General features: G+C 39.4%; 1 protein-coding gene across 5 annotated transcripts in view; it reads left to right on the forward strand.

The window, feature by feature from the left end:
• Positions 1-24,176, forward strand: part of LOC132101395 (signal-induced proliferation-associated 1-like protein 3) — a 104,322-nt gene that overhangs the window by 70,582 nt on the left and 9,564 nt on the right. For all 5 annotated transcript variants that reach the window (XM_059506323.1, XM_059506321.1, XM_059506324.1 and 2 more), the window contains 9 exons: positions 1,629-3,215; positions 5,965-6,095; positions 7,854-8,042; positions 8,189-8,363; positions 9,239-9,342; positions 12,704-12,861; positions 13,016-13,601; positions 13,686-13,960; positions 23,881-24,117. In XM_059506323.1, the coding sequence (XP_059362306.1) occupies positions 1,850-3,215; positions 5,965-6,095; positions 7,854-8,042; positions 8,189-8,363; positions 9,239-9,342; positions 12,704-12,861; positions 13,016-13,601; positions 13,686-13,960; positions 23,881-24,117 (3,221 nt within the window). In that variant the 5' untranslated portion in view covers positions 1,629-1,849. The remainder of the gene's footprint in view (positions 1-1,628; positions 3,216-5,964; positions 6,096-7,853; positions 8,043-8,188; positions 8,364-9,238; positions 9,343-12,703; positions 12,862-13,015; positions 13,602-13,685; positions 13,961-23,880; positions 24,118-24,176) is intronic.

The following is a 24,176-nucleotide window of genomic DNA, read 5'->3' on the forward strand; positions in this document are numbered from 1 at the left end:
TTTTTTAAAATCAAACAATAAATACCATATATCTTTAACTTATGGCATGCTGTATTTTGGCCTGTACACAGAGAACAATAACAATAAGATTGAAATGAACCCTGTTGATGTATCATACATCACATTACTATCTGTAACCCCCTTATCACAAATAGGGAGACAAGCTGTGGGTGTGTAATCTAATATTTGGATGGATGGAATGCGACTAATAGATTGGGAGAGAAATTAAAAAGGGAGATAATGTGAAGTTACACAGAGGAACAGGCGCTGCTGAGTGGCTTTTCATAGTCATTGAGCTGCAGTGAAGCTTGATTCAATCTGACTTTCATATTAAAGCGAGTCACTGGGATTCAGATTCCCTCTCGCTCTCCTGCCTGGATTCCTTCACCACAAAGCCTGTCAGGTTTCCTCTATTCCAGCTACTCTGTTTGCTCTGCTTCTGCCTCTGCCTAGTATCCTGTCTTTTTGTGTTTGTCTTGTCCTTTGACTCTCTGTCAGTTTCGTTTTGTCTTTTGTTCACAGCAAGAGATGAAGCATGTGGAGAGACCCAGAGACTTGAGGGGCTTTTCTCTGTCACAAAGTTTGAGTGTCTCATTCAAAATCTAGAGTGTATTTCAATCCTATGCTTCACCATTCTCCGTTGAGCTTGTTAACCAGTCCACCTCATTATACACTCAGCAGTTCCCGTCAGTAATCCAGCACAGAGTCCTTATGTAATCTTTTGTATACAGCTGAATGTGGGCAGAATCTTAATCTTACTTTCCAAGTCAGCTATCTCTCAGGTAATTGGATGCTTTACCTTGCTGACCCAACGACTCCATCTGTCACACATATCAGGGTTTTCATGGCTGCTAAAACTATCTGCACCTGTCAAGGAAGCAAGTTGTGTATTCATATAGTAGTAGGTGTGGTATAAGCAGACGCTCTTGTCAGATGGTGTAATACTTCCTTTGCTAGTAAACACCTATCTGCTCTTTCACATTTTCAGATTTAGAGTTTGCTCCTTTACATCCAAAATCAAGATTACACAACAATATTGAAGCACCAACTGCTAGGTTAGCGTTTACAACTAGGTGTTTTAGTTGTTTGCTTAGAGGTTTTGGTAAATGCTATATATTTACACAGTGCATCATTTTATACCAACAGTATAGAAACTGAAATATGGATACGAGAGGAGAGATGAGTTTATGGTGCTTAGCAAAGTAGTATTTGCGGCTTTAATACAGTATATCTGCCAGGAAGTGAATAGAGACTAGCCTTACGAAGAGTGTGAGAAATCCACATCTGAAATCCTTTCACCTCACTTCCTCTCTCTCCTTCAAGCCTGTTTTTTTTCCTTGTCTCCCTTTTTCATCCTACTCCTCTTTTCTCATGCAAGTTTCAGTCAGCTTTTCTCTGCATTTTGTTCTCAAAACTGCTCATCCCTTGAGCAAAATAACAACACAAATTTAGGAAAGAAGGTTTACGGGAAGTGGGGGGTCTAGAGTGCATAGAGTAAGTGTATTGAAAGGAAAAATATCTCAAACCCAAAAAGCAATGTTTTAATGTTTTTTTCAAATGTTGCATATAAGTAACCAGATTAAATATATATAATAACAAGTGTATCTTTGTTTCTTGAATTTTTGCAGGTCTGTAATTTAAGTGGCCTTTGAGCTTCCAGATCAGTCCAGAAGGATTAGGAAAGTTGAGTCCTTTCCTACCAAAGAAATGAATGAGGAAGGAGGAAGCAACAGCAGTGTGGAGCTTATCCATCTCTCCTTCTTACTGAACACCAGCAGTCTCGATCCAGGATGTTCTCTCCCCTACGACCCCTGCCATTCTTTTTGGCCCTGAGACTACAGTGGGCTCCATGAACATGTACAGAGACACAGGGGTGTGTGCCACCCCTCTCTCGCAACCTCTTCCTCCACCCCACCTCCGTCTACCCCTTCATAATGGCCACTCCTCTGTGGGCGATCCTGCCCCGTCCCGTGTCTCTGTGCCCAAAATGGGGGTTCGAGCTCGGATTGCCGAGTGGCCTCCTCGAAGGGCACTTTCACGAGAATCGCTGCTTGAGAATGGCCAGGGTAGTCAACCGGATGACCTCAACAGTGAGGATGGGCTTACACATGGAGGTGTGACCAGGTTACCACAGCGAGGTACCAGAGACGGTGACATCCTTGAATCAGGTCTAGCGATGGCTCCAGGCACACCCCCGAGGTTTCGGACGTCTGGATTCGCTCCACTCCGACAGCGATCCACCAGCGAGATTACATTGAGTGAACAAGATGAAACAGAGGTTGAAGGTTGTTTGTTTCGGGAATATGGCAGTACCTCTTCCATCAATGTACAGGCAGTGTCTGATCAAAGCTTCTTTGACATGCTCAGCCAGTTTCAACAGGAGCGACCAGACCAGCGTAGCACAGCCCCTGTCAAGCTTGGAGAGCTGCTTGGTGCTTTAGAGGGACCCACTTCACACACCTTCTTGTCAACTCCACGGCCCGATGACCGCCCGGAGAATCGTGTACGCAAAAAGAGTGGTGGCACAGAGTCATCTCTTGGTACCTCCTCTTTATTCCGCAAACTCCGCAGCTCCAGTCGGGGAGAAACAGAGACTCCACGAGGCGACTCTGATGACATACGACCCCCTGTGACATTGTCTTCCAAAGCCTGGGTATGTGTGCGTAGTTTTGCCCACTTTGACGCTCAGAGCGTTCTGTTTGACTTGCACGAGGCGGCAGCTCGTCGCAGCTACGCCGCCCAACGGCGAAACACAGCCACTGGAGCTTCAGCTGCTTCTTCGGCTGCTGTTTCTTTGGCAGTTTCCAGAGCTATTGCTTTGGGGGGAGTGGAGCCCAGCTTCTCCAGCACTGATGACCTTAGTGTCAGGGACCTATCTGAAGGATCAACCCCAGCACTGGAACATTCAGAGCAGGGTAGTTCGGCTGGCATTAATGCCAACTCTCAGCAGCAGCTGTTGTTGAGCTGCCCGAACTTCATCAACGAGACCGGAAGCTACACGGAACGGAATGTCAGCTTCCTGAGCTCATCGGCAGAGCGGGCAGAGGCTGGTATCGTGGAGGCCCGACTTCGTCCACGCTGCAGTAATGCCAGTGTGTCCAAACTGGAGGTGCCGCAAGAGCTTCACGCCACCAGGTTAGAGAGACTGCAGCAACATTGCATCGAACACGTTGACCTGGGTGCCAGATACTACCATGAGCACTTCTATGAGAAAGGTAGGACATAGGACATTGCATTTGAAACCCAGTGTGTTTACAGGATCAATTTTTTTTTATCTGTTTTGTGTAATTTACTTCATTTATAGTCCTGTATTTATTGGCTTCCCTTCATTTAAGCCCTGTTTAAACTAGTGCATTTTTATTTTTAAAATAGTTTTTAAAATGAAAACGATCCTCATCTACACTGGTGTTTTCACTGCATTTCAAAAATGATCTCCACCCACACTACACAACCAAAAACGCATGTCACATTACCATTCATGCTGGTACAACTAAAGATATGTATAGGTAGATTCACTATTATTTAAATGGCAGTTTAGAGCGGTCGAATGGGGATTCTACCTATACATATCTATGGGTACAACGAGCATGATGCTTTGAAACTAAAACGGGCTCTGCAGCATTTTCAAAAGTCTTTGTCGAAAAGTCGAAAATGCCAGAGTAGTGTAAACGAGGTGTAACCATAGCAAAAGTTATGCTTTTTAAAATGAAAATGCACTAGTGTAAATGTATCCTTAGTGTCATTACGGGACAGGTCTTTGGGATTTACACATTGAATATTAGCCAATAGAAGCACAAACTGGAGCTGGAGCTGCACCCTTGCCACACATCTGCCTCCCAAATGTTAATCTCAAAAATGCCAATGTTATAAAAAAAATAGAAAAATAAACAATGTCTAGAAAATGCCATGTTTGTCACCTCATGCCACAATAGATAAATCCTTGCAGACGTGAGGTTATCTTAATGCTCTAATTGGTTGCCTTTGTTTATTAAGTAGAATTGGTCAGATAAAGGTTACCATTCCAAAAATAATTTCTGTCATCCAGATTTTTGGAAGCGTGTTTTCGGTGACCAGAAAGGGCATGCAGACTGGGTTATAAATTTAGAACTTAACTTACAAGTTAATAACTTAGAACTTAACTTAGCCATCTAAAAATGTCCCATGTAAAAGTTCTAGAAGGTGAAGTGTGTAATTTTTGCACTACAAGTAGCACTAAAAGCAGACACGAGTATAATTGTTGTCCTTTTTTTCAATAGCTTATGTTGTGGCATTAGGCTAGTTGAGATTCTTGGTTAATTGGTATATTTTGATAGTGCCACAGTCTATATACCTGTCGGGAGAATCAACCTATGATTGGCTTAATTACTTGCAGCTCCCTTGCTTGTAAGCTGGGAAAGTATTTACATTTTTTAAGTTACACTTTTCACCTTTAAACCTTGTTTTTTTATTGTGGTCTGTTTTTCTCATTTAAGTGTTAAATGTTTAACTTAATGAGTAAACATTCCAGGCCACCAAGGTATTTTTCTTTGTGGTACTAATTATTTCTCAATTACTTCTATCAGTTTACTTCATTTTCCAGTACAGCGGCATCTTGTTTGAAATCCCTCTGTTTTGTTTATGAGTTATTGAAGCAGTGTGCGTGGATGTTTGTTGGAGTGCCCAGCTGTATAGTGATACTGACTTGGCATTCCTCGGTCAGGAAGGGCAACACTGTGTAGTATCAAAATCTTTGCTTCGTTATTAAAAAGCCCATATCTGCATGCTCCTGAGACTTATAATTCTCTCAACTCAAGCTTCCTGGGCTTTCAGTATCCTCACAAAACAACCAAACTTGTATCCTGTGCTGAGAAAAACTGGATGACAGATAAAGGAAACTTAAGAAATGAAGACTACAAAATTTTAAGATATCACATTCACATGCCTCTTCCAATGTGGTATTTTTGAACCCTGCTTTAATCACATGCAGTAAATTATATAGTCAAATATAGCAACAACAGCAAAAATTAGCTGCATTGTGTTGTTTTTCATGCAAACAAATAAAAAAGTTGTTCATTTCATGGATGAATTGCATGATAGGTGTGGTCCTTTTTGAAACAGTATTCAAATCCAAATGACCCAAAATGACCACAGGAGTCATCCACCTGAATCATGGTCTTTAATCACTTCCTCAGTGAGTCACTGATTACTCTTCCACGCACAAACCACGTGTGCTATGTGCAACTTGAAATAAACTTAAGCCGCGTTCAGACTGCAGGATTTTAGCCCAGTTTTTGGAAACTACATCGGCAATGACCGACAGCCAATGAGAGAGCAAGATACAGAGCAGTGGGGAGTTCGGGGAGGAGTTATAGACCACAATATCAGCAAGTATGGCTTCATTTCAGAAAAAGGCTTTCTTCTCGGTCTATTTGGACCCATGAAATGGAAGATAAATTAGTATAAATTTAGCAGGAGCACCCGTGTCTGTTTGACGTTTCATCTGAGCTATCCCAGTCTCACGTGAAAACTCGGCTTTAATTGCTACTTATGTTTATCTTTTGAAAGCAATGATACAATTCCAAACCAAAAGGTTATTGAAACTTAAATGAGTGAATTCACATTTTAGAGGTCTATATCCTCCACTGCAAAAAGGTGGAGGAAACACAGTTGAATAATAACTTTCTTCATTCTCAAAAGCATGTGCAATATTGTATTAGTTGCTTTGTCTATGGAATGCTCCTAGAGGAAGTTCTATAGCCACCATGACCTAGATTTGTAGAGTTTTCTCATAAATCCCTCCTTTGTCCCCCGTGTCCTTCCCTCAATCTCTCATCCTTCATATCGACTTCCACTTTTCTCCTATCCATTGTCTTCACCTCATTAATTATTTTCTTCTCTTCTATATTCTCATTTTCTATATTAATGGTATTAATCTGTCTTTTTTATATCCTCTCTCTGCTTTCATTCATCCATCCCCCCACACAGAGCACTGGAACTACTTTGGTACCGATGAGAAGCTGGGGCCTGTGGCTCTGAGCATTCGAAGAGAGAAGCTGGATGATACCAAAGATTTAAAGGACCAGTACCAGTACCGCATCATCTTTCGCACCAATGAGGTGTGTATGACACAAGCCAGGTTTCCATCTAAAGTTGTGAATTTAAATTGTGCGAAAACATTTGCGAATAAGCACAATTTCCATCTGAAGAGTCACAGAGAATAAAATCAACACTTTCTTCCTGGCACTAAATATCACTAAGAAAAGTGGGAGAGGCCACTGAATATAACAATTTAAATGACTTGTGTGTCCAAGTGAGCAAACAAAGCACAATGAATGCGGCCATTGCTTTCGTGAATGCCTGCTGTTCAGAAATGCAGTCGTGTGACAGTTCTGGGAGGCAATAATACAGGAATACTTTGATGACAGACTTTGCTTGGGCATTTAAGAATGACCATAACAACAAATCAGTAGGGTTGGGTATCGAAAACCTATTCCATTTTAGAACCGGTTACAAATTTCCAAGAACCGGGTATTCAGTAAGACGCGTACATTTTGATTCTGCTTCAAGATTTCTGTGTTCGCATTTTAATGTGATTTAAAGCGGGTTAAGTGCTGTAACGGAAAGAACTTGTGGCTTGTTTGCGTACAGCGCACACGTCTGAAGCGCGAGAACAGCGATAAAGAATGGAATAGAGAACAGAGGTCTCTGTGTGGGGTCCCAGCCTCGAACTGCTCCGTGCATTTCCACTGTAGAAAAGGTTGTATTTATCGACTAGTATGCAGAATTCTACGTCAGTATATCATCATAAACACTGTTGTTTTTGTCTCAAGTGAATGTAAACAGATGAGAGGGAAAACACACGTGTACAGTTTTTTTAGATCTGCATGCATTCGGTGTTAAAGAGACAGCATCCTAATAAACGCGTTGCATGTCATTTAATGTTAATCAAAGGAACAAAAGATGCGTCTATGCCATTTTTTATTTATATATTTGAGAACGACACTGGTTCATGTCATGTTTACAGATCGCTCCCATGAAATCTTCTATTACGCTGTAGTTACAATGTAGTTACACTGTAGTTGAAAATAAATTCTGAGCATGTTTTGTGCCTTGCGTGCTGTACAGACCATGCAGTCATTTTTGCTTAATAATGGTGTGTTTGAAAAGTGCTGAGCTGTAGTAGTATGTCTGCTGCTCTGCTGGGCTTAGTCCGATTACATGGCTGCCTGGACAAATCAAACTCACCCGCTCTGAACAATGCAGTGTCTTCAGTTCTTTCACATTGACACAGTGATTATTCTCACTACAGATGTGATCATAACTCATTTCGAAAGTGCCTTGAAAATGTGCAAACTTGATTCAAAAGCGTTATTTTGGTCAGAGGTTTGAGTTAAATGATTGAATGGGTGGCTGTCCATGTGACCGGTCATATGACATCTTCAGATGTATGACAAATGGCACAAGAAACCAGAAACTCATGCCTCAAAAACGAAATATTTTAAGTATTCCAGCGTTTCCACCTGTTTGTACTAATTTTACAGTAGTTAATTGCTTTAGCATCAGCGTGTGTGAGGTTGTGATGGAAGTTGTGCTGCAAGGTGATGAATCAGGAAGCACTGGGGCAAGGATGCCACACAGTGGGCACTTCTGGACTTCATTTTTCAGCTATTCATAATCATTCTCATGCTCTGTCACATGCTCTCAGAGGATATTTGGGCAGTCATATGATGGTATTTGGTGTGTGTGTGTGTGTGTGTGTGTGTGTGTGTGTGTGTGTGTGTGTGTGTGTGTGTGTGTGTGTTTGTGTGTGTGTGTGTGTGTTTGTGTGTGTGTGTGTGCGCATCTCCCCACATGGTTTCCTGTGGCTGCTGCAGCTGGTCACGTTAAGAGGAGCGATCTTGGAGGATGCGATTCTGTCCACAGCAAAGCACGGAACGGTTCGTGGTTTGCCTTTAAAGGAGGTTCTGGAGTATGTGCTGCCAGAACTCAGCGTGTCCTGTCTGCGATTGGCTCTCAGCACACCAAAGGTCACAGAGCAGCTTCTTAAACTGGACGAGCAGGGGGTGAGTAAATGATGACACACTACTTCCTGAGAGATGAAAGTCAAGTTTTTTTTTTTAAATAATCTTTAATAATTCCCCAAAAATTAAAAATGGCAGTGTTCCTCATATTTGTATGTGTGACTCTGTCACTGTGTGCGTCTTTACAGCTTAGTCAGAAACACAAAGTGGGCATCCTGCTGTGTCGAGCGGGACAGAGCACGGAGGAGGAGATGTACAACAATGAAGAGGCTACGCCAGCCTTCACCGCCTTCCTGGAGCTGCTGGGAGAAACTGTGTGTTTGAGGGGTTTCAACAAATATGCTGCCCAGCTGGACACCAAAAGTGAGCAAGGCTTTGTCTCTCTTACACGTGTCCTAAAAAGGCACAGCATGATAAAGTGTCAAGCGATAAATCGCATCTCTTCCATGTAAATCAGAGTTCTTGTCCTAACCCACCGTGACCATCAAAAGCATAGTGTGTAAATACATTTTGATGGTCTCTTGGTTTATAATTGAGGCGTCACACTGGGTAGCTCCATGAATTCACAGTGAAAAACTACATTTTGCTCAAGATGGCTCAAACAGACTGTAATTCAGTGTGGTAGCACAGACATTACACACTGCACTGTTTTGTTTAACAACATTTTGAATGCTTATATCTCACACACACACACACACACACGTTTACTTTGCTTTTTTTGGTTTTATATACAGTTAGTTGTAAATATAACCTAACCCTTACAGATTTTTTTTTTAAATTATATTATGAGTGTAATTGAAACTGGAATAGATAACAGCACCGCTGTAGTTTACACACACTCTATATCCAAAATCATGTAGAAACATCTTGATAGACACTATATGGTGTAATTTAGATATGAATATAATTGTTAGTTTTTATTACAAATTATATTATAAACATAGCAATTTAAATGAACATTAACATAATACAATTAAACAATTTCAAAATTTGGTATAGTTTGTCCCTCTTTTGCTTTAATGACAGCAGCACTAACTTTCGAGTAAAACCTGATGGTCATGTTCTTCAGCATGATTTTACATGATGATGTGTGTGTGTGTGTGTGTGTGTGTGTGTATATACACGCACATGCACATTAATTTTAATTTGGGGGTTAAATTGACATTTTTATACCTTATTTTCACAGTTACATTGACATTGTCTTTATAATCTTTACTATGTATGTGTATGTTTAACAGCGGACTCAACTGGAACACACTCCCTGTATACAACCTATCAGGACTATGAGATCATGTTTCACGTGTCCACCATGCTTCCATACATGCCCAACAATCCTCAACAGGTAAGACACACACATGCACATCAGTACATCCAAGAGCCTGTATAGAACTGACATGACCTAACTTATCCTCTCTCCCACCTGGACAGACTCCCAGAATGTCTTGCACATTGTTCACATGCTGTTCATTTTCTTTGCTCATATTCAGCAGTGTGTTTGTGGTGGGTACTGCATGTGACAGACCCAGTTTGCAAAGAAACATCTGGAATGGTAGTAAAGTTTATAGAGTGGCAGCAGTAAATCCAGTGGAAATTAAGCAGCTCTTTTTTCACGCAGCACAAGCGGCCACAACTTCTGGATGTCCACTTTCTGAGTCTCTATTTTTGTTACATGTGGTTATGAAGGAATTATTTTTTTATTATTTTATTATTTTTTTATGCCTGTGCTGATATGGTTATGTCAGCAGCAAATAAACCTATTTCTGCAAAGGGAAAAAATTATATATATTATATATAATAGAATAGTTCAAAATTATTATTTTTGCGGCACCATTTGGTTATGCTGAAATTAGACGACTTTCAATTCATCTGATCTGCTTGGTCTCAGCTAAGCTGCAGAGGGCAGTGTTTATCTCTCAGATAATTCTCTCTTATTAAAGCACACACACAAAACATGGAGTGTGTTGTAGTGATTACGGTAAGGTAGAAAGGGATGTCAGGCTGTAGAATAATTTCAGGGTAGAGGAGTGTCCCCCCTCAGAACTCATTAAAGGGAGGGTCATGTCAGCATTCAAGAGAGTAGTGTTTCCATGGTTTTTCCTATGTGTGTTATTGAAATGTAAGATAGCTTATATAAGCGATGCCCTCACTCTGTTGCAAACGGGTGGGCAGCCTCTATTTCTCTGACTCAGATTGGAGGCTAGTCTGTCACATAGAGACATAGAGATGCTCCTAATTTCACGGTCTGTTTTTAAATGTAGATTAAGTACGGTTTTAAACATCGGTTCTCAGCATCTCTGCTGTCGACTCTCTTAGTAGATCTCCTAGAGTTCAAATGAGTCCATGTAACTCATAGAACACGTTGCCCTGATCACGGATTGGAATGGACAAATCAACTCCATACATAAGAGCAGAGAATGGCACTCCTAAATGATTTCAGATGTCTTTTTGCATTGCATGCCGGGCACCGATCTGTTGATATTCGTCAAACATTCTGGTTAGGGTTTGAACTAAACTACTAACCCTTAGTTATTAAACTCCTGCAGTTAATTCAACTAAATGTTTTGTCTAAGATTTAATTTCAGCTGTAAGCGTGTAATTGATCAATGCAATTAAAGTTTACATTTGAAACATTCCTATTACCATTGAATGACTGATTTGAAATGTATGCTACTATTCAAATATTTGAAAGAAGTCTCTCATGATTACCGAAACTTTATTTGATCAAAGAATGCATTAAAAACAGTAATAATAATATTACTACAATTTAAAATAATTATTTTCTGTGAAATGCTGTTGAAAATCTGAAATTGTATTTATTTATTTTAAATGAGAAAAATTTTGTAACATTATAAATCTCTTTACTTTAACTTTCAGTGAATTTAATGCATGCATGCTAAATAAAATTATTAGTATTTATTTATAAAAAAAAAAAAACTGACCCCAAATTTTTGAAAGGTAGTGTAATAAAACTCCTCAAATGAAGCATGTGCAGGACTCAGATTACTCAAATGGTTCCAAAAGAGTTCCAGAAGAGCAATCAGCATGTTGCTAAGCTAACAGTCAACCTGTCAGACACAAAGCAGGACACTTTCTGGGCCTGGCACGATGTCTTCAAAAGCATAAAAAATACATAGCATACACACATACACACAAAAAATGGTTTTTAGGTATAGCATGAATTAGTATATATGTAATCAACATTTTTGTTGCTTTTTCGGCCATCTTGGATCTTGTATATATGTTTTCTTTGAGCCTTCTCTATTGAGGATATATTTAATACTGCCATGAATTTGGTCAAAGTGAGATATCTTAGAATGCAGAATAATTATCCTGGCTAACAATTTGAAACTCCCCTTGTGATGCCTTAATTCAACTCTTAAAGAGCAAATTTGTTAAAAACTGATTGCCGTGACAATTGCAAAGTTACTCGGATACATTATTTCACTTAGAGAAGCTAAAAAAGATTATCTAAAACCTAAATACTTTATCTTTGCTACCTAACACACACTGGTATTTCCTTCAGGAAATGTAAATCGAGCACAACTTTTTTCAACATTAGTCCATTTTATTGCATGTGTTTTAGTGGCTGTCTCACAGATTGGTGCTACAGTGCTGTTAGCAGGCTTTTTCACACCTCTGCGTCTCTCACCACAGAAATCATTGTGCATTTATAAAGATATTTCTGCCAGTTCCCTTTTTTCCTGTCCTTCAACAGAACACTCTATCTTGCTCACTCACTCTCTCTTTCTCCTACTCTTTCCTTCTTGCAGTCTTGCTTTCTCATATATATATATATATATATACATATACATATACATATATATATACATATACATATACATATATATATACATATATACATATATATATATACATTTTTATTTGTATTTTTTTTGGGTACATTATGTCCATTAAACTTACATTGAAGGATAGACCTGAGCCATATCAAGGAACCACAATATCATAAAGACCTAAGTGCTTCTTTTGCCTTGAGCTCATAAGTGACCACCTATTCTTATCTCACTTCAGAGTGCATCACATTAGTCTTATGTCTCTTTCAAAGGTGATGCTAAGCTGTAAAAAGGACAGCTGGGAATGCCAGAAATTTAATGTAAATTTTTTTTAGTAATTTTATCAGTTTAAGTAAAATTTATAGTAAACAAAATGTATATTTAATGAACATTTATAATGTACTGACAGCTGTAATAATTTTTTTATTTTTAAAAATGGTTCATTTGACAGCATTTTACTGTAAAGCTACGTGAAATGTTCAGTTTGACCTAATAATGTTTTTCACTATATAGTAATAGAATTTACTATTAACCAATTAGTAGCAGCATTTGGCATTTTTAGTCGTTGCCCATTAAAATTACAGTGAATTATGGCAAATCCAGTGAGTTTGTTTTCATCAAAAGTACCAGAACCTTTTAAACATTTTGTTACCAGATGGACAGATTAAAAAGAAAACCCGTGTCCTCACTCCCAGCATAAATTCAATCAATCAGAGTTGAGCTTGTCAGATCAAGCAAGTAGTTTCCAGTCAGTGAATGTGGCCAAGTCTGAGACAAGAATCCACCTAGTAACCACATAACATCCCGGCAAACATCTACAACACTGTGGCAGCATTTTCTAAAAGTTAAAATCTAGTTGATTTTTTATTGCATTAAACTTCTGACTTATTCTCCCTTTCGTTTCTCTCACAGCTCCTAAGAAAGAGGCACATAGGAAATGATATAGTCACGATTATATTCCAGGAGCCAGGAGCCCAACCGTTCACGCCACAGAATATTCGCTCTCACTTCCAGCACGTCTTCGTCATTGTCCGTGTGCACAACCCTTGCTCTGACAACACCTGCTACAGGTTGGCCTTGTTTCCTTGACATTCCTAGCTAAGAACAGTATTGCATGTATGCCTGTAGCCAATTACTGAGATATGTTATGAAAATGTAGTTCAGTCAGTGAAAGACCTACTGGGATTGGTGGAACTAAGTAATAGATCATTTTTTTTCCTGTAGTGTGGCAGTGACCCGCATGAAGGACGTCCCTCCGTTTGGTCCAGCACTACCTTCAAATGGCGTGACGTTCCGGGACCCAGCTACCTTCCGCGCTTTCCTGCTGGCTAAAATCATCAACGCAGAGAACGCTGCACACAAATCAGAGAAGTTCCATGCTATGGCCACACGCACGCGTCAAGGATACCTGCGGGACCTGGCGGAGAACTGCGTTTCCACTACGCCACTCGACACTGCTGGCAAGCTGAACAATCTCATCTCACTGGCCTCCAAACGCAAGGAACGCATCCGGCCACGTGAGGGAGCAGAAATGGGTGCCTTAGGGGCGCTGATTTGGCGTGTACTTGCGCAGGACTTTAGTGGCGGAGTAGCCGAGCTTCCCTGTGCTCTCGCCATCTCCAACGAGTACATTGTCCTGGCGGACTGCTCCACCAAAGAGGTGGTGTTTAACTGTTTCTGTGCTGATGTGATTGGTTGGACGGCAGAGAGACTTGCACTGAAGATTTTCTATGGCAGAGGAGACCATGTTGCCTTACGGGTACCAGAGGGCAGTGCGCAAGACATCAGAGAGGTTGTGCAGAGACTAAAGGTACTGACGCAACATACATGGACATTGAATTGGTTTGCATTATGGGATATGCCTCTAAACTCCTGTCTGTGTTTTTTACTGCAGGCATTGACTATAGGTTGTGAGACGGTTGATATGACGTTACGGCGTAATGGTTTAGGCCAACTTGGTTTCCATGTACGTTTGGACGGAACTGTGTCCGAAGTGGAGGAATACGGCTTCGCTTGGCAGGCGGGACTCCGGCAGGGTAGCCGTTTGGTGGAAATCTGCAAAGTTGCCGCAGTGACGCTCTCCCACGAGCAGATGATCGACCTACTGCGGACTTCAGTCACCGTGAAAGTGGTCATTATTCCACCTTTCGAAGAGGGAGGGGCCCGCAGGTGAGCTTTATGGGAATTTGCACTTATTCTTTGAGTTTGACGCCATTTTAAAATCTAGATGACTGCTGAATGATAAATCAAATGAAATCAAATTCCTCACAATACAGTTAACATCAGAAGACATGAGTGTGATTTATTAGGTCACAGAAGCCACAGCTGAAACGATATGTAGACATACTTTTTGAGGTGGCACAGAGGAATGACAGTAGCAGTGTGCAGTGCATCACACACTCAGATTGTTGGTTCTTGTGCATATCTGACAGATTTTTGGTATGCATATACTAGGGGTTGCACGACTTCAGATTTTTTTAAAGTCGACTTTTATGTGATGTTGAAGTCGACTAGTCGCTGATGATGTCATCAATGAACAAATAAAGTCTAGAGCTGTGAAAAACACCTTGTGCACAGCTATGATATATGACACAGCGCTGCGTACATTGGCTATTGCTCCTATAAAATAGCTAATTTAAATTTAAGCATCGATATCGCGATGTACGAATCCACGATAGTCACATCACAGGATGTGCGATGTAAGCTGTCGTAGTTGATCCGTTATCCGCCCGGCCCTTGACGAATGTGATTCGCGGATTTACTGCACAGCTTAACCATCGTAGAGTGAAAGTTTTGTGTTTTTAAGTCCTGTCAGTTTAAGACGGACAGAGAGAGAGAGAGAGAGAGAGAGAGAGCGAGCGCGCGACAGAGAGAGAGAGAGCGAGCGCGCGAGAGAGAGAGAGAGAGAGCGCGCGCGCGAGAAAGAGCGCGAGAGAGAGAGAGAGCGAGCGTAATGTAATTACAAAATGTAATGAAAATGTTATGTGTTACTTCCCCAACACATCTAGTACTTACGCAAACGTTGATCACACTAAAAACAATACAAAACTAAAATGCTATAAGATACAGAAAAAAAATTCCTTCTTTACCTGGGTCTTCAGTCTGTGATTAGCTCACCTCACCTCTTATCTGACAAGAGTCCTCGGGTTTAAGTCATTCCTTAATCACGTGACAGCCCCATACGCAAAACTAACGCAGTCTTGAGCCGGAAAGAGAATTGATTAGTTTATCTCATGAGTCTTTCGGGTCTCGGGTCGAGTTTGACTGGTTCCTTAATCACGTGACAGCCCCATACGCAAAACTAACGCAGTCTTGAGCCGGAAAGAGAATTGATTAGTTAATCTCATGAGTCTTTCGGGTCTCGGGTCGAGTTTGACTCGTTCCTTAATCACGTGACAGCCCCATACGCTATTTCTGACATTTCTGTCACTGTGTTTTTGTTACTGTTTGTTGAGGATCTGTGGTTTGTTATTATTTTATAAATAAATAAAACCCTGTTATAAATAAAATATTGATTAATTTGTCTTTTTGACTGTCTATCGGTAAATAAACACTAGGCTATATAATAATATAATAATTCAAGCTTACAATAAAAAGTATTTATACTAGTTTGTTCATTTTTACTCCAATTTTGAGTTTGCTGGTATAATAATTGCTTTTCCTAGGCAGACTTGACATATTGGTGTAATATATGTATAAGAAGATTGCTCAAAAAAGGACATAATGACATATACATTAAAAGCAAATAAAATTTTGAATTTGAATTATTAATGTTAGTTTAAAACATTAAAGTTATGATAACTTCAGCTTTAACTGTTTTAACCCAGCTCAGAGTGAGGAGGATACTTCAGATCCTGGTGCGACTGCCAGTGCAGGGGCCATGTTTTGGGAAGACTTTGACGAGAGGGTAGCAAGCTTGAGGCGTTCTGCTACCTCTTCTAAGACATCAGATGCTATAAAGGTGCAGGCCTACCTTGCAGAGCCACTCTTACCCCGCACATCAGACCCTCTGGCCTGGTGGAGGAGATGTTCACCAGTATACAAAAGCCTTTCTGAAGTCACAAAGACAAGACTTTGCATTGTGGCCACATCTGTGCCATCTGAAAGAATTTTTTCTAAAATTGGGCAGATTATCTCAGATAGAACAGACTCAGCCCATCCAAGGTCAGGGAGCTTGTTTTTTTAATGCAAACATGCCTTAAAGCAAGTCCTAAAAATATAGCCACAGTGTGTTATTTATTTTAAAGCTTATTTATTTTTATTTATTTAGAAAAAGACTAGCTTGTTGTGCAATATTTTTTGTTGTTGTTGTGATTTTAAAGGTAATTTGTTATTGTTATAAGGCTCCGTAGCTTTAGTATCTCTTAATTTTCATTTATTTTTATTTAAATGGTTTAAAATTATTTGGGGAATAGTTATCCTCTTTGATATAAAGTTTTTATTTTGGCACAAAAGTGTTATTTATTTTAAAATGTATTAATTTTAAATTATTATATAAAAAAAGCAAAGCTTGTTGTGCAATATTTAGTTTTTCTTTTTTTATATTGTACTTTTAAAGTTCATTTGTTAAGGTTATTAGACCCTGTGGCTTTATTATCTTTTAATTTTAATTTTATTTTTAATTATTTACTTTTTTATTATTTTGATTTATTTTGGAATAGTTGTCCTCTTTGTTACAAAGCTTTTCGGGCACAAAAATAAACAATAAACAACAATTCAAAAGTATGTACACAGTGTTTTTTAATGTTTATAAAGTGTCATATGTTACAAAAGTATGGTTTATACAGACAATCTGATTTAATAATTACTCTAGCCAATGTTGTCACATCACGGGACAAAAGAACGAATAACCCGAAGAACCGAAAGATGAACTAATCAATTCTCTTTCCGGCTCAATACTGCATTCTTTTACTGTCTATGGTTTTAGCGTATGGGGCTGTCACGTGATTAAGGAATGACTCGACCCGACCCAAAGACTCATGAGATGAACTAATCAATTCTCTTTCCGGCTCATATTGCATTTGTTTTAGCGTATGTGGCTGTCACGTGATTAAGGAACGAGTCAAAAACCCGATAGACCCGAACTATGAACTAATCAATTCTCTTTCCGGCTCAAGACTGCATTGACTGACAGGTGAATCACTACTACTAGAACAGAACCTATAGAATAATGCGCATGCGCGACTGAATGAATCACTCCCCGAGACGACTCGTTCTTCCCGAGTCACATTAAAGATTCGTTCAAAATGAACGAATCGTTCAAGAACGACACATCACTATTCTACATGGCAGCATCTCTCTAGTAGTAGTGACACTGTTGGAATTAGTTATTACCAAATATATGCTTGAACTTTTCAGTTTTTAAGCTGTTTTATTAAGAAATCACAGAACAGCGTTGATGGTACATTTCTGTGCTGAAAGATTCTGTGCGCGAGGGATCTGCGCATGATGTATGAGCTACTGTCTATAGCCTATGTGTGTGCGTTACAGTGCGGCAGCACATTAGAGTAGAACAGCAATTAACTTACCTCTACAATAAGCTGTTTAGAATGTGCACTCTCATGTTCAATTTCGAGCATCTGGTAATATAATCACACATGTCTTGTGGACTTTTTGGAGTATACATTTATTTGTCATTTTAAATGTTTGGAAACGGTGCGTAAATGTGAAAGTCCTTAAAATATTTATTATCCTGTTGCGCCCTCTAAAGGACCGGCGACTAGTTGACGTCAAGCTTAAAGCGTCATAGCAGAGCATTGAAGTCGACTATTCGATTAGTCGATTAGTCTGTGCAACCCCTAGCATATACAGTGAATGACTGGGTTCCTCAAATCCAGCTCTCAAGGGCTACTGTCCTCTAGAGTTTAGCTCCAATCCTAATCAAAGATACCTGATTAAACAGGTCAAGATCATCAGAGATATTCATAGAAAATTACAGGTAGGTGATCAGGATGTGAGGTAAACTCTGCAGGGCAGTGAGTTTCAAGGGCTGGATTTGAGGAACACTGGTATATTAGCATCTTTAAATCTTTAAGGTGATTTTGAAATGATATGTCTGAAGCTGAATTAAGCGGTCTCAATTTAGTAACTCTTGAAACTAGGGCTGCACAATTAATTGAAATGGAATCAAAACCATGATTCAACAGAAGCTGCGATTTTAGTGCTTATCTTTCAGAGAAGCACGTTCTGCGATCAGCAGTAAATCAGAGGGTGCTCTCGCGCTGAAAATCCAAATAAGCCTGAAGAAGAAAACCAGGAAATGCCTACCACTGCAGCTGAATAAACAGAAGATTTAACTGCTTTCATTGATTCAACATGACTAATAAACACATGACTACGACAATATATGGTTTATCTTCTTATCGTCTGCAAATTTATTATTATTTTTTTTTAATATGTAAGTGAACTACAGCTCTTTGTAGTAAATGCAGCTCCATCTGAAAGCAGGTGATGATGATTTACTGCTGATTACAGAACCGGCTTTACTAACAAAATGCGCATGACAATCACATTTGATTCATCGTGCAAACTACAGAGCCACTATATATGCGTTGCTTTTTATGCAGGGTCAGAAAGCTCTTGTATTTTATCAGAAATATCCTAGTTTGTGTTCTGAAGATGAATAAAGGGCTTACGGGTTTGAAATGAAATTAGAGTGAGGAATTAATTACAGAAATTTTAATTTTTGGTGGGCTTTCCCTTTAAATATGCTGGTTATCAGTTATCAGCCATAACATGAAATGTAAAATATAAATTATGAAGTCTAATTATGGAAACAACATTTTTTTTTCTTCATCTCATAAAAAAGTACAAATAAAAGTTTATTGCAGGGCACAAGATATAGTAATAGTAGTAGTAGTAGAACCCTTATTAATAGTAATAATACATGGCTCAAAACTTGCATATTCATTTTCGGCCAGCAGGAGGTGCTTTTGGAGCGGGAGATACAGCTGTTTCCCCAGCATCGGCTGTAATCTAATAAGTTCTGAGCACACAAATGCTACTTTATCAGGCATTACAGTAAGGACAAATTGAAAATGAAATCAAGATTTTCTGGCATGTTCTTTTCGAAGATACTTTCATAGAAAAACACTGCCCTGCATTTTGATTTTGAAATGTGCAGTGCTGATGTTTATTCAACCTAGTAGAAGCCTTTTGGGAAATCTTGGGGATTCAATTCCCCCCAGATCCGGACCAGAGCCTGGACTGGTTTAAAGGCTTCTAATTAAAAAACCATGGTCCAGGTCAGAACCACAAATCATTATTTATATGAATTTCATTTATAAATTCCCTGTTCCTGTACATGCCCTGACAAACAATTTTTTATTGGTTTATTTAAAAATAATTTGCGCAATCCATAATGCCATGTTATTGCTCTTGCAGTAATTTGAAATTTCATTTCATATTCTACAAATTCAGTTTAAGGTATGATTGTTTGGACATATACTGGGAAGGAAATGTAGAGATGAGAGCTCTTGGAACTTTAATTGAATACCCCTTCAGAGGATGGGCAAAGAGCCATTAGCCCAACATTTTTATCTGAATGTTAGATAGCTCTTGTGACTCCATTAAATTCATTCCGCTTTGATAAATCATTAAAAGAGAACACCATAAAAGACTGTCGGACTCCAGCCTGTCTCATAGTCTAGAGAAAAGAGCGTCGACTGCTTCCAGTTCCTGTATTGGTGCCTATGATGTTCCAGAGATCCAGAAAACATCAATTACGTCTGTTTGTGTGGATGTAAAAAAACAAAACAAAACGCCAGATATACAGTTACAGTCCAGCCCAGCAAAAAACCTGTGCAATCCTGGAATCCTTCTCTTTGAATAAGACAGATAACATCAAATATAATGCCTATATGTGATTTTTTTTCACTTTCACAGAATAGACATTTTCTGACAGATTAAGGCAGTAACTCCAACTCCGCAATAGTCATTCTGTACAAAAAACAAGCTTAAAATCTGGGCAGCAGCACATTTCAGATCTGACAGTGCTGTTGTTATTGGGTTTTTTTTTTTTTTTTTTGTAACTTTGTTTTTTTGCACCCCTCTGGAGACCCATTCTCGTTTTGGAAAGATTAATGACGAGCCTCGTGGCAGAATTAATGCTGCTTGTTGCCAATGCCCGCCGGCTGGAACCCCTCTGACATAATTCAAAGATTCAGAGATGTTTTTATAGGTAATGCAAAAAAACACTACAGTATCTTCAAACAAGAGGGAAAAAGCTTTTGTACCTCCTCTTTGTCTGATGCACCAACACACACTCTCGCGCTCACGCACATACACAGGCTCTCACCAGATTTTGAGAACGTTGGCAGACGCCTCAGTTCTCAGGGGAGCAGTGAGTGGGAGTGTTAGAGAGAGAGAGAGAGGGACAGATAGAAAGAGAGTGTTAGAAGAGGAGAGGAGAGAGGGATGGAACAGTTTACAAATGAAAAGAGTGATTATGTGAAGCCTCAGTTTTGCTGCATCGAAAAAGGTACATTTGCAAGCGCTTCTAAAATTCGTATTTTGGTCTTAAAAATCAGTTTTGAAATTTTTAAATTCTTAATGCACATTTAATTTCATAGTGCATGTTTGACAGTTTAGCGTTGCGTGACTCTGAACTTTCTTCTGAGTGGCTGCTGTTAGGGGCTAATTACTCAGCAGCGTGTTTGATTGCGTGCTTGCGGGACATGTGTTCGCGGTTGTGGTTAAATAAACTCCTTTTGAGATGTTCTCTCTTGCGCACACATGCATCCCAACACCCCCCACCCACTCTGTGCCGTGGAACGAAAGAACGTGTTAATTGCATGCTTCGACATGCTTGTCTTTCTGTCATTCTATCTCTTTCGTTTTCCCTTGTTTGTATCTCTTTCCCTCTCAGCGGTCCAGCCTCTGTTTGTCGAGAAGTGCCAGAGGAGCAGATTGCATGAGACTGAAGCCTGGAATCTGTGAAAAAGGGGCTAAAAATAAATAAATAAAGGGGGTTTAATTAAGAAATGTGTTTGGCGTGAGGCTGACAGGGAACAGGCGGCGTGTTTAGCATGCAGTGAAAGAATATAAAGACCGTAGATGCTGAGGCATGTCTGAGCTCCTCCTCGCTCGGAAACAAAGTGGAAGAAACACCCCTCCTCCTCTTTCTCCCTCCATCTCACCCTCCCTCTCTCTCCTTCCTCTTGTTATCATAGTGAAAGAGAGGATTGGATGGGTGGAGAGCAGAAATCTGTGTGTGTGTGTGTACGGTTGTCAGGGCTCGTTTGTACTTCAACTGTCAGTCAGAGCCTCATGGCGCTGCCGCGGACATCTGATATAACAGTCTGGTCTACACTCGGAGGTTAGTGATGGGCTTGGAGACAAAGAGAGGATGGATGTGAAACGCTGGAGCTCAGTTGTATTACAACAAGGAATTATACAGGATACTTGGACACGGTGAAGGTGTTGGACGGATAGAAAGATGGATGGCAGTAAAAGAGGAGTGGTGGAGCTGAGCTGACAGCACTCTTTCAGTGATGAAGAGGAAGATTTCCAGTGCAGCAACATGAGGCTGTGCTCATGTATTTCACGCTTAGGCTTTTTCTAGCCTTTGTCCAAGTGTGGCTTCAGTCTCTTTGATTAAGAAGTGTTTATGTGTGCTGAAAAATTATTATTTCTTATGTCTTTAACATCTTGAAAAAAAGGGCTCATAATTGTTTAAAAATGTCTAAATTTCTCAATATATGGTAGGATTCAAAAGTCTGAGATCACATTGAAAATATGGGATTTTTATGGAATCCTGGAATTAACATTTTAGGTTTGTAGAAATTTTTGAATTTTTTTACAATTTGATTTAAAATATGAAATACATAAGATTTGAGTTGCACTTTATTTTAAGGTGCCCTTAATATAAATTAACAACATGCACTTGCTATATGGTTAGTTACATGTAATTATGCATAATTTACTGTTATTACTATAGTAAGTGTATGTAATGTGTAACAAATATACTGTAAAATAGTGTTACCAAGATTTGTATTAACATTTGTACAATTACATTTTTTTTTTACTATTTAAAATGTTCTAATATTTTAAAGTTATGCAGCCCTACACAGCATTAGGAGGGGATACATAGGTTTGTTTATAATTTTTTCCTTCATTTTAGCTGAATTGTAGACATTTAGTGTCCAATTGTTTTATCTGTTTAAACTCCTCTCCTTTTAACAATCGACCACATGCTCACATTCAGATCTTGGACGGATAGAAGCACTTCTTCTGTTACTACTTTGTTTTTATTGTGACTTTAAAATGCAGTCATGACTTAATTACAAAATGGGAACAAATAAAGTCAAATTCTTAATTCGTCGCCACAATATTAAATTTAAAATTAAATTTAATTAAATTTTAAATTTATGCATTTAGCAAACGCTTTTATCCAAAGCGACTTACAATGCATTCAGTTTAACAATTTTTTCCTAACATATGTTCCCTTGGATTCAAACCCCCAACCTTGTGCTTGCTAACGCAATGCTCTACCACTTGAGCTACAGGGACACAATATAATGATTAGAACACCATCACTGGCTGCTGTTATCAAAGCAATAGTTATTTTAAGTTTTCATTCACATTGCTATACTCATAGTTTGTAATGAAATTGTTGTGTTAAATTAAAATGTAAAATGGTCCTTTTTGTTAGTGATCTCAGAGATTTTGGGCACCTTTGTAGCTGGCAGGTTTATATAATCACATTGAGCTGATAGTTAGTATTCAGTTTACGTCCTCTATGTCTTTATCTGCCATCTATACATTCTCAGCGTGTCCAGTCATGGCTAGTTTATGTGCCCTTGTGGTCTTCAGAAGAGAGTTTTTGGTGTATTAGACAGAAGCGCTGTGGAGTCTGGTGTGTTTTCCACTCTCCCTCCTCCTCTCACTCTCCTCCTTGTTTTCTTTTGTCTCATTTGGGCTTTCTGACTCTTGGTTCATCTGTCTTTTACTCCCTCCCTGTGGATGGGGTATAATATTAGGTAGCAGCTTACAATAAGATGAAGATGTATGAAATATAGATGTCAAGGGGCAGAAGGTGCTACTAGAGTAAGGGTTGGAATATCAGGTGAATTGTGCAGAATTGTTGGTTATTTTTTGCTAGTGGCTGAAATTGGTAGGATAGCCAGGATAGCAGTGCTTTAATAGGCTTCCTAGGCTTGTAACCATATGCTACTGGAAATATTTTTTTAAATGTTTATAAAGTCTCTGCATTTATTTGATGAAAAATTGTTAATATAGTGAAATATTGTAACAATTTAAAATGACTGTTTTAATGTATTCTTGTGATGCCATTAGTCTTCAGTGTCACATGATTCTTTAGAAACAATTATATTATTTGAATTAATAATAATTTCTCTATCAATATTATTTTTTTTTTTTTGTGGAAATGGATACACATTTTTTTCTAGATTCTTTGATGAACAGTCGTCACTATTGATTAATTGAATGCATCTTTGCTAAATGAAACTTTTCTAAACAGTACTGTAAGTTTTTAATGATTTTGTCAGGAAAGATACATTAAAGGACAGTGACCTTGACTTGAGTCCTTGTATGAAAGTGCTGACGTGGAGGAGGGGGGAGGGGGGTGGCTTCCGACACAGAGTGGGTTTCAGTTTCTCATCATCATCAGAAAGCAGAGAGACCCAGAAGGATTCTGGCGCTGATGAGAGCGTTTCATCCTCATGCCGTTTGGCATTCAGTAGGGGCTAGTGTACTGGTCAACAGGGATTTTGGACTAATCTGTCAGTGAACCAGACCCGCTGTGCTCAAGTACACACTCAAATTACTGCAGAACTGTTCTTTTGAAACATCCCTTAAAATCTGTAACTTTTAACACGGGATGAAGAGTTTTTGTCTGGCACATAGGCTTTAAAACTGTCATAATCAACCTTGTCTCACATAGCCAGACCTTTGACTTGAGACAAGCAGTCTGCTCCCATTTTAGCTTTACTTGACCAAGATCCGCTTAGTAGTGTATAAATAATATATTGTTTTGAGGTATAAAGTGATGAACTGATGACCGTTTTAGAGTACTTAGTTATTTACATATTTCAATTTGAATAATGTATGGAATGACTGTGTGTTTTTAGGGGCTGTACGGAGGAGTACGAGATGAAGATGATGGAGCAGAAGGGAGAAGCGGAGCCAGTGGCTGCAGGGTATCGTAGTGGGCAGCGAACCCCAGTATGGCGCTGGGACAGCCCACCTGGTACACACAGCTCTGTTCAGCGCTGGACCCCCAGCGGAGCCCCACCAGTCCCCAGCCGAACACCCAAAGCCCTGGTCCCCATTCCATTTAGAGAGCCCCAACACATCTCTGCTAAAAGGTGAGACATTTCAGCATATAGTTCAGATCTCAAGGAAACCAACTATTGGTTTCTTCTCT

Source organism: Carassius carassius, chromosome 23 (genome assembly GCF_963082965.1).
Source record: "Carassius carassius chromosome 23, fCarCar2.1, whole genome shotgun sequence".
Lineage (NCBI taxonomy): Eukaryota > Metazoa > Chordata > Actinopteri > Cypriniformes > Cyprinidae > Carassius > Carassius carassius.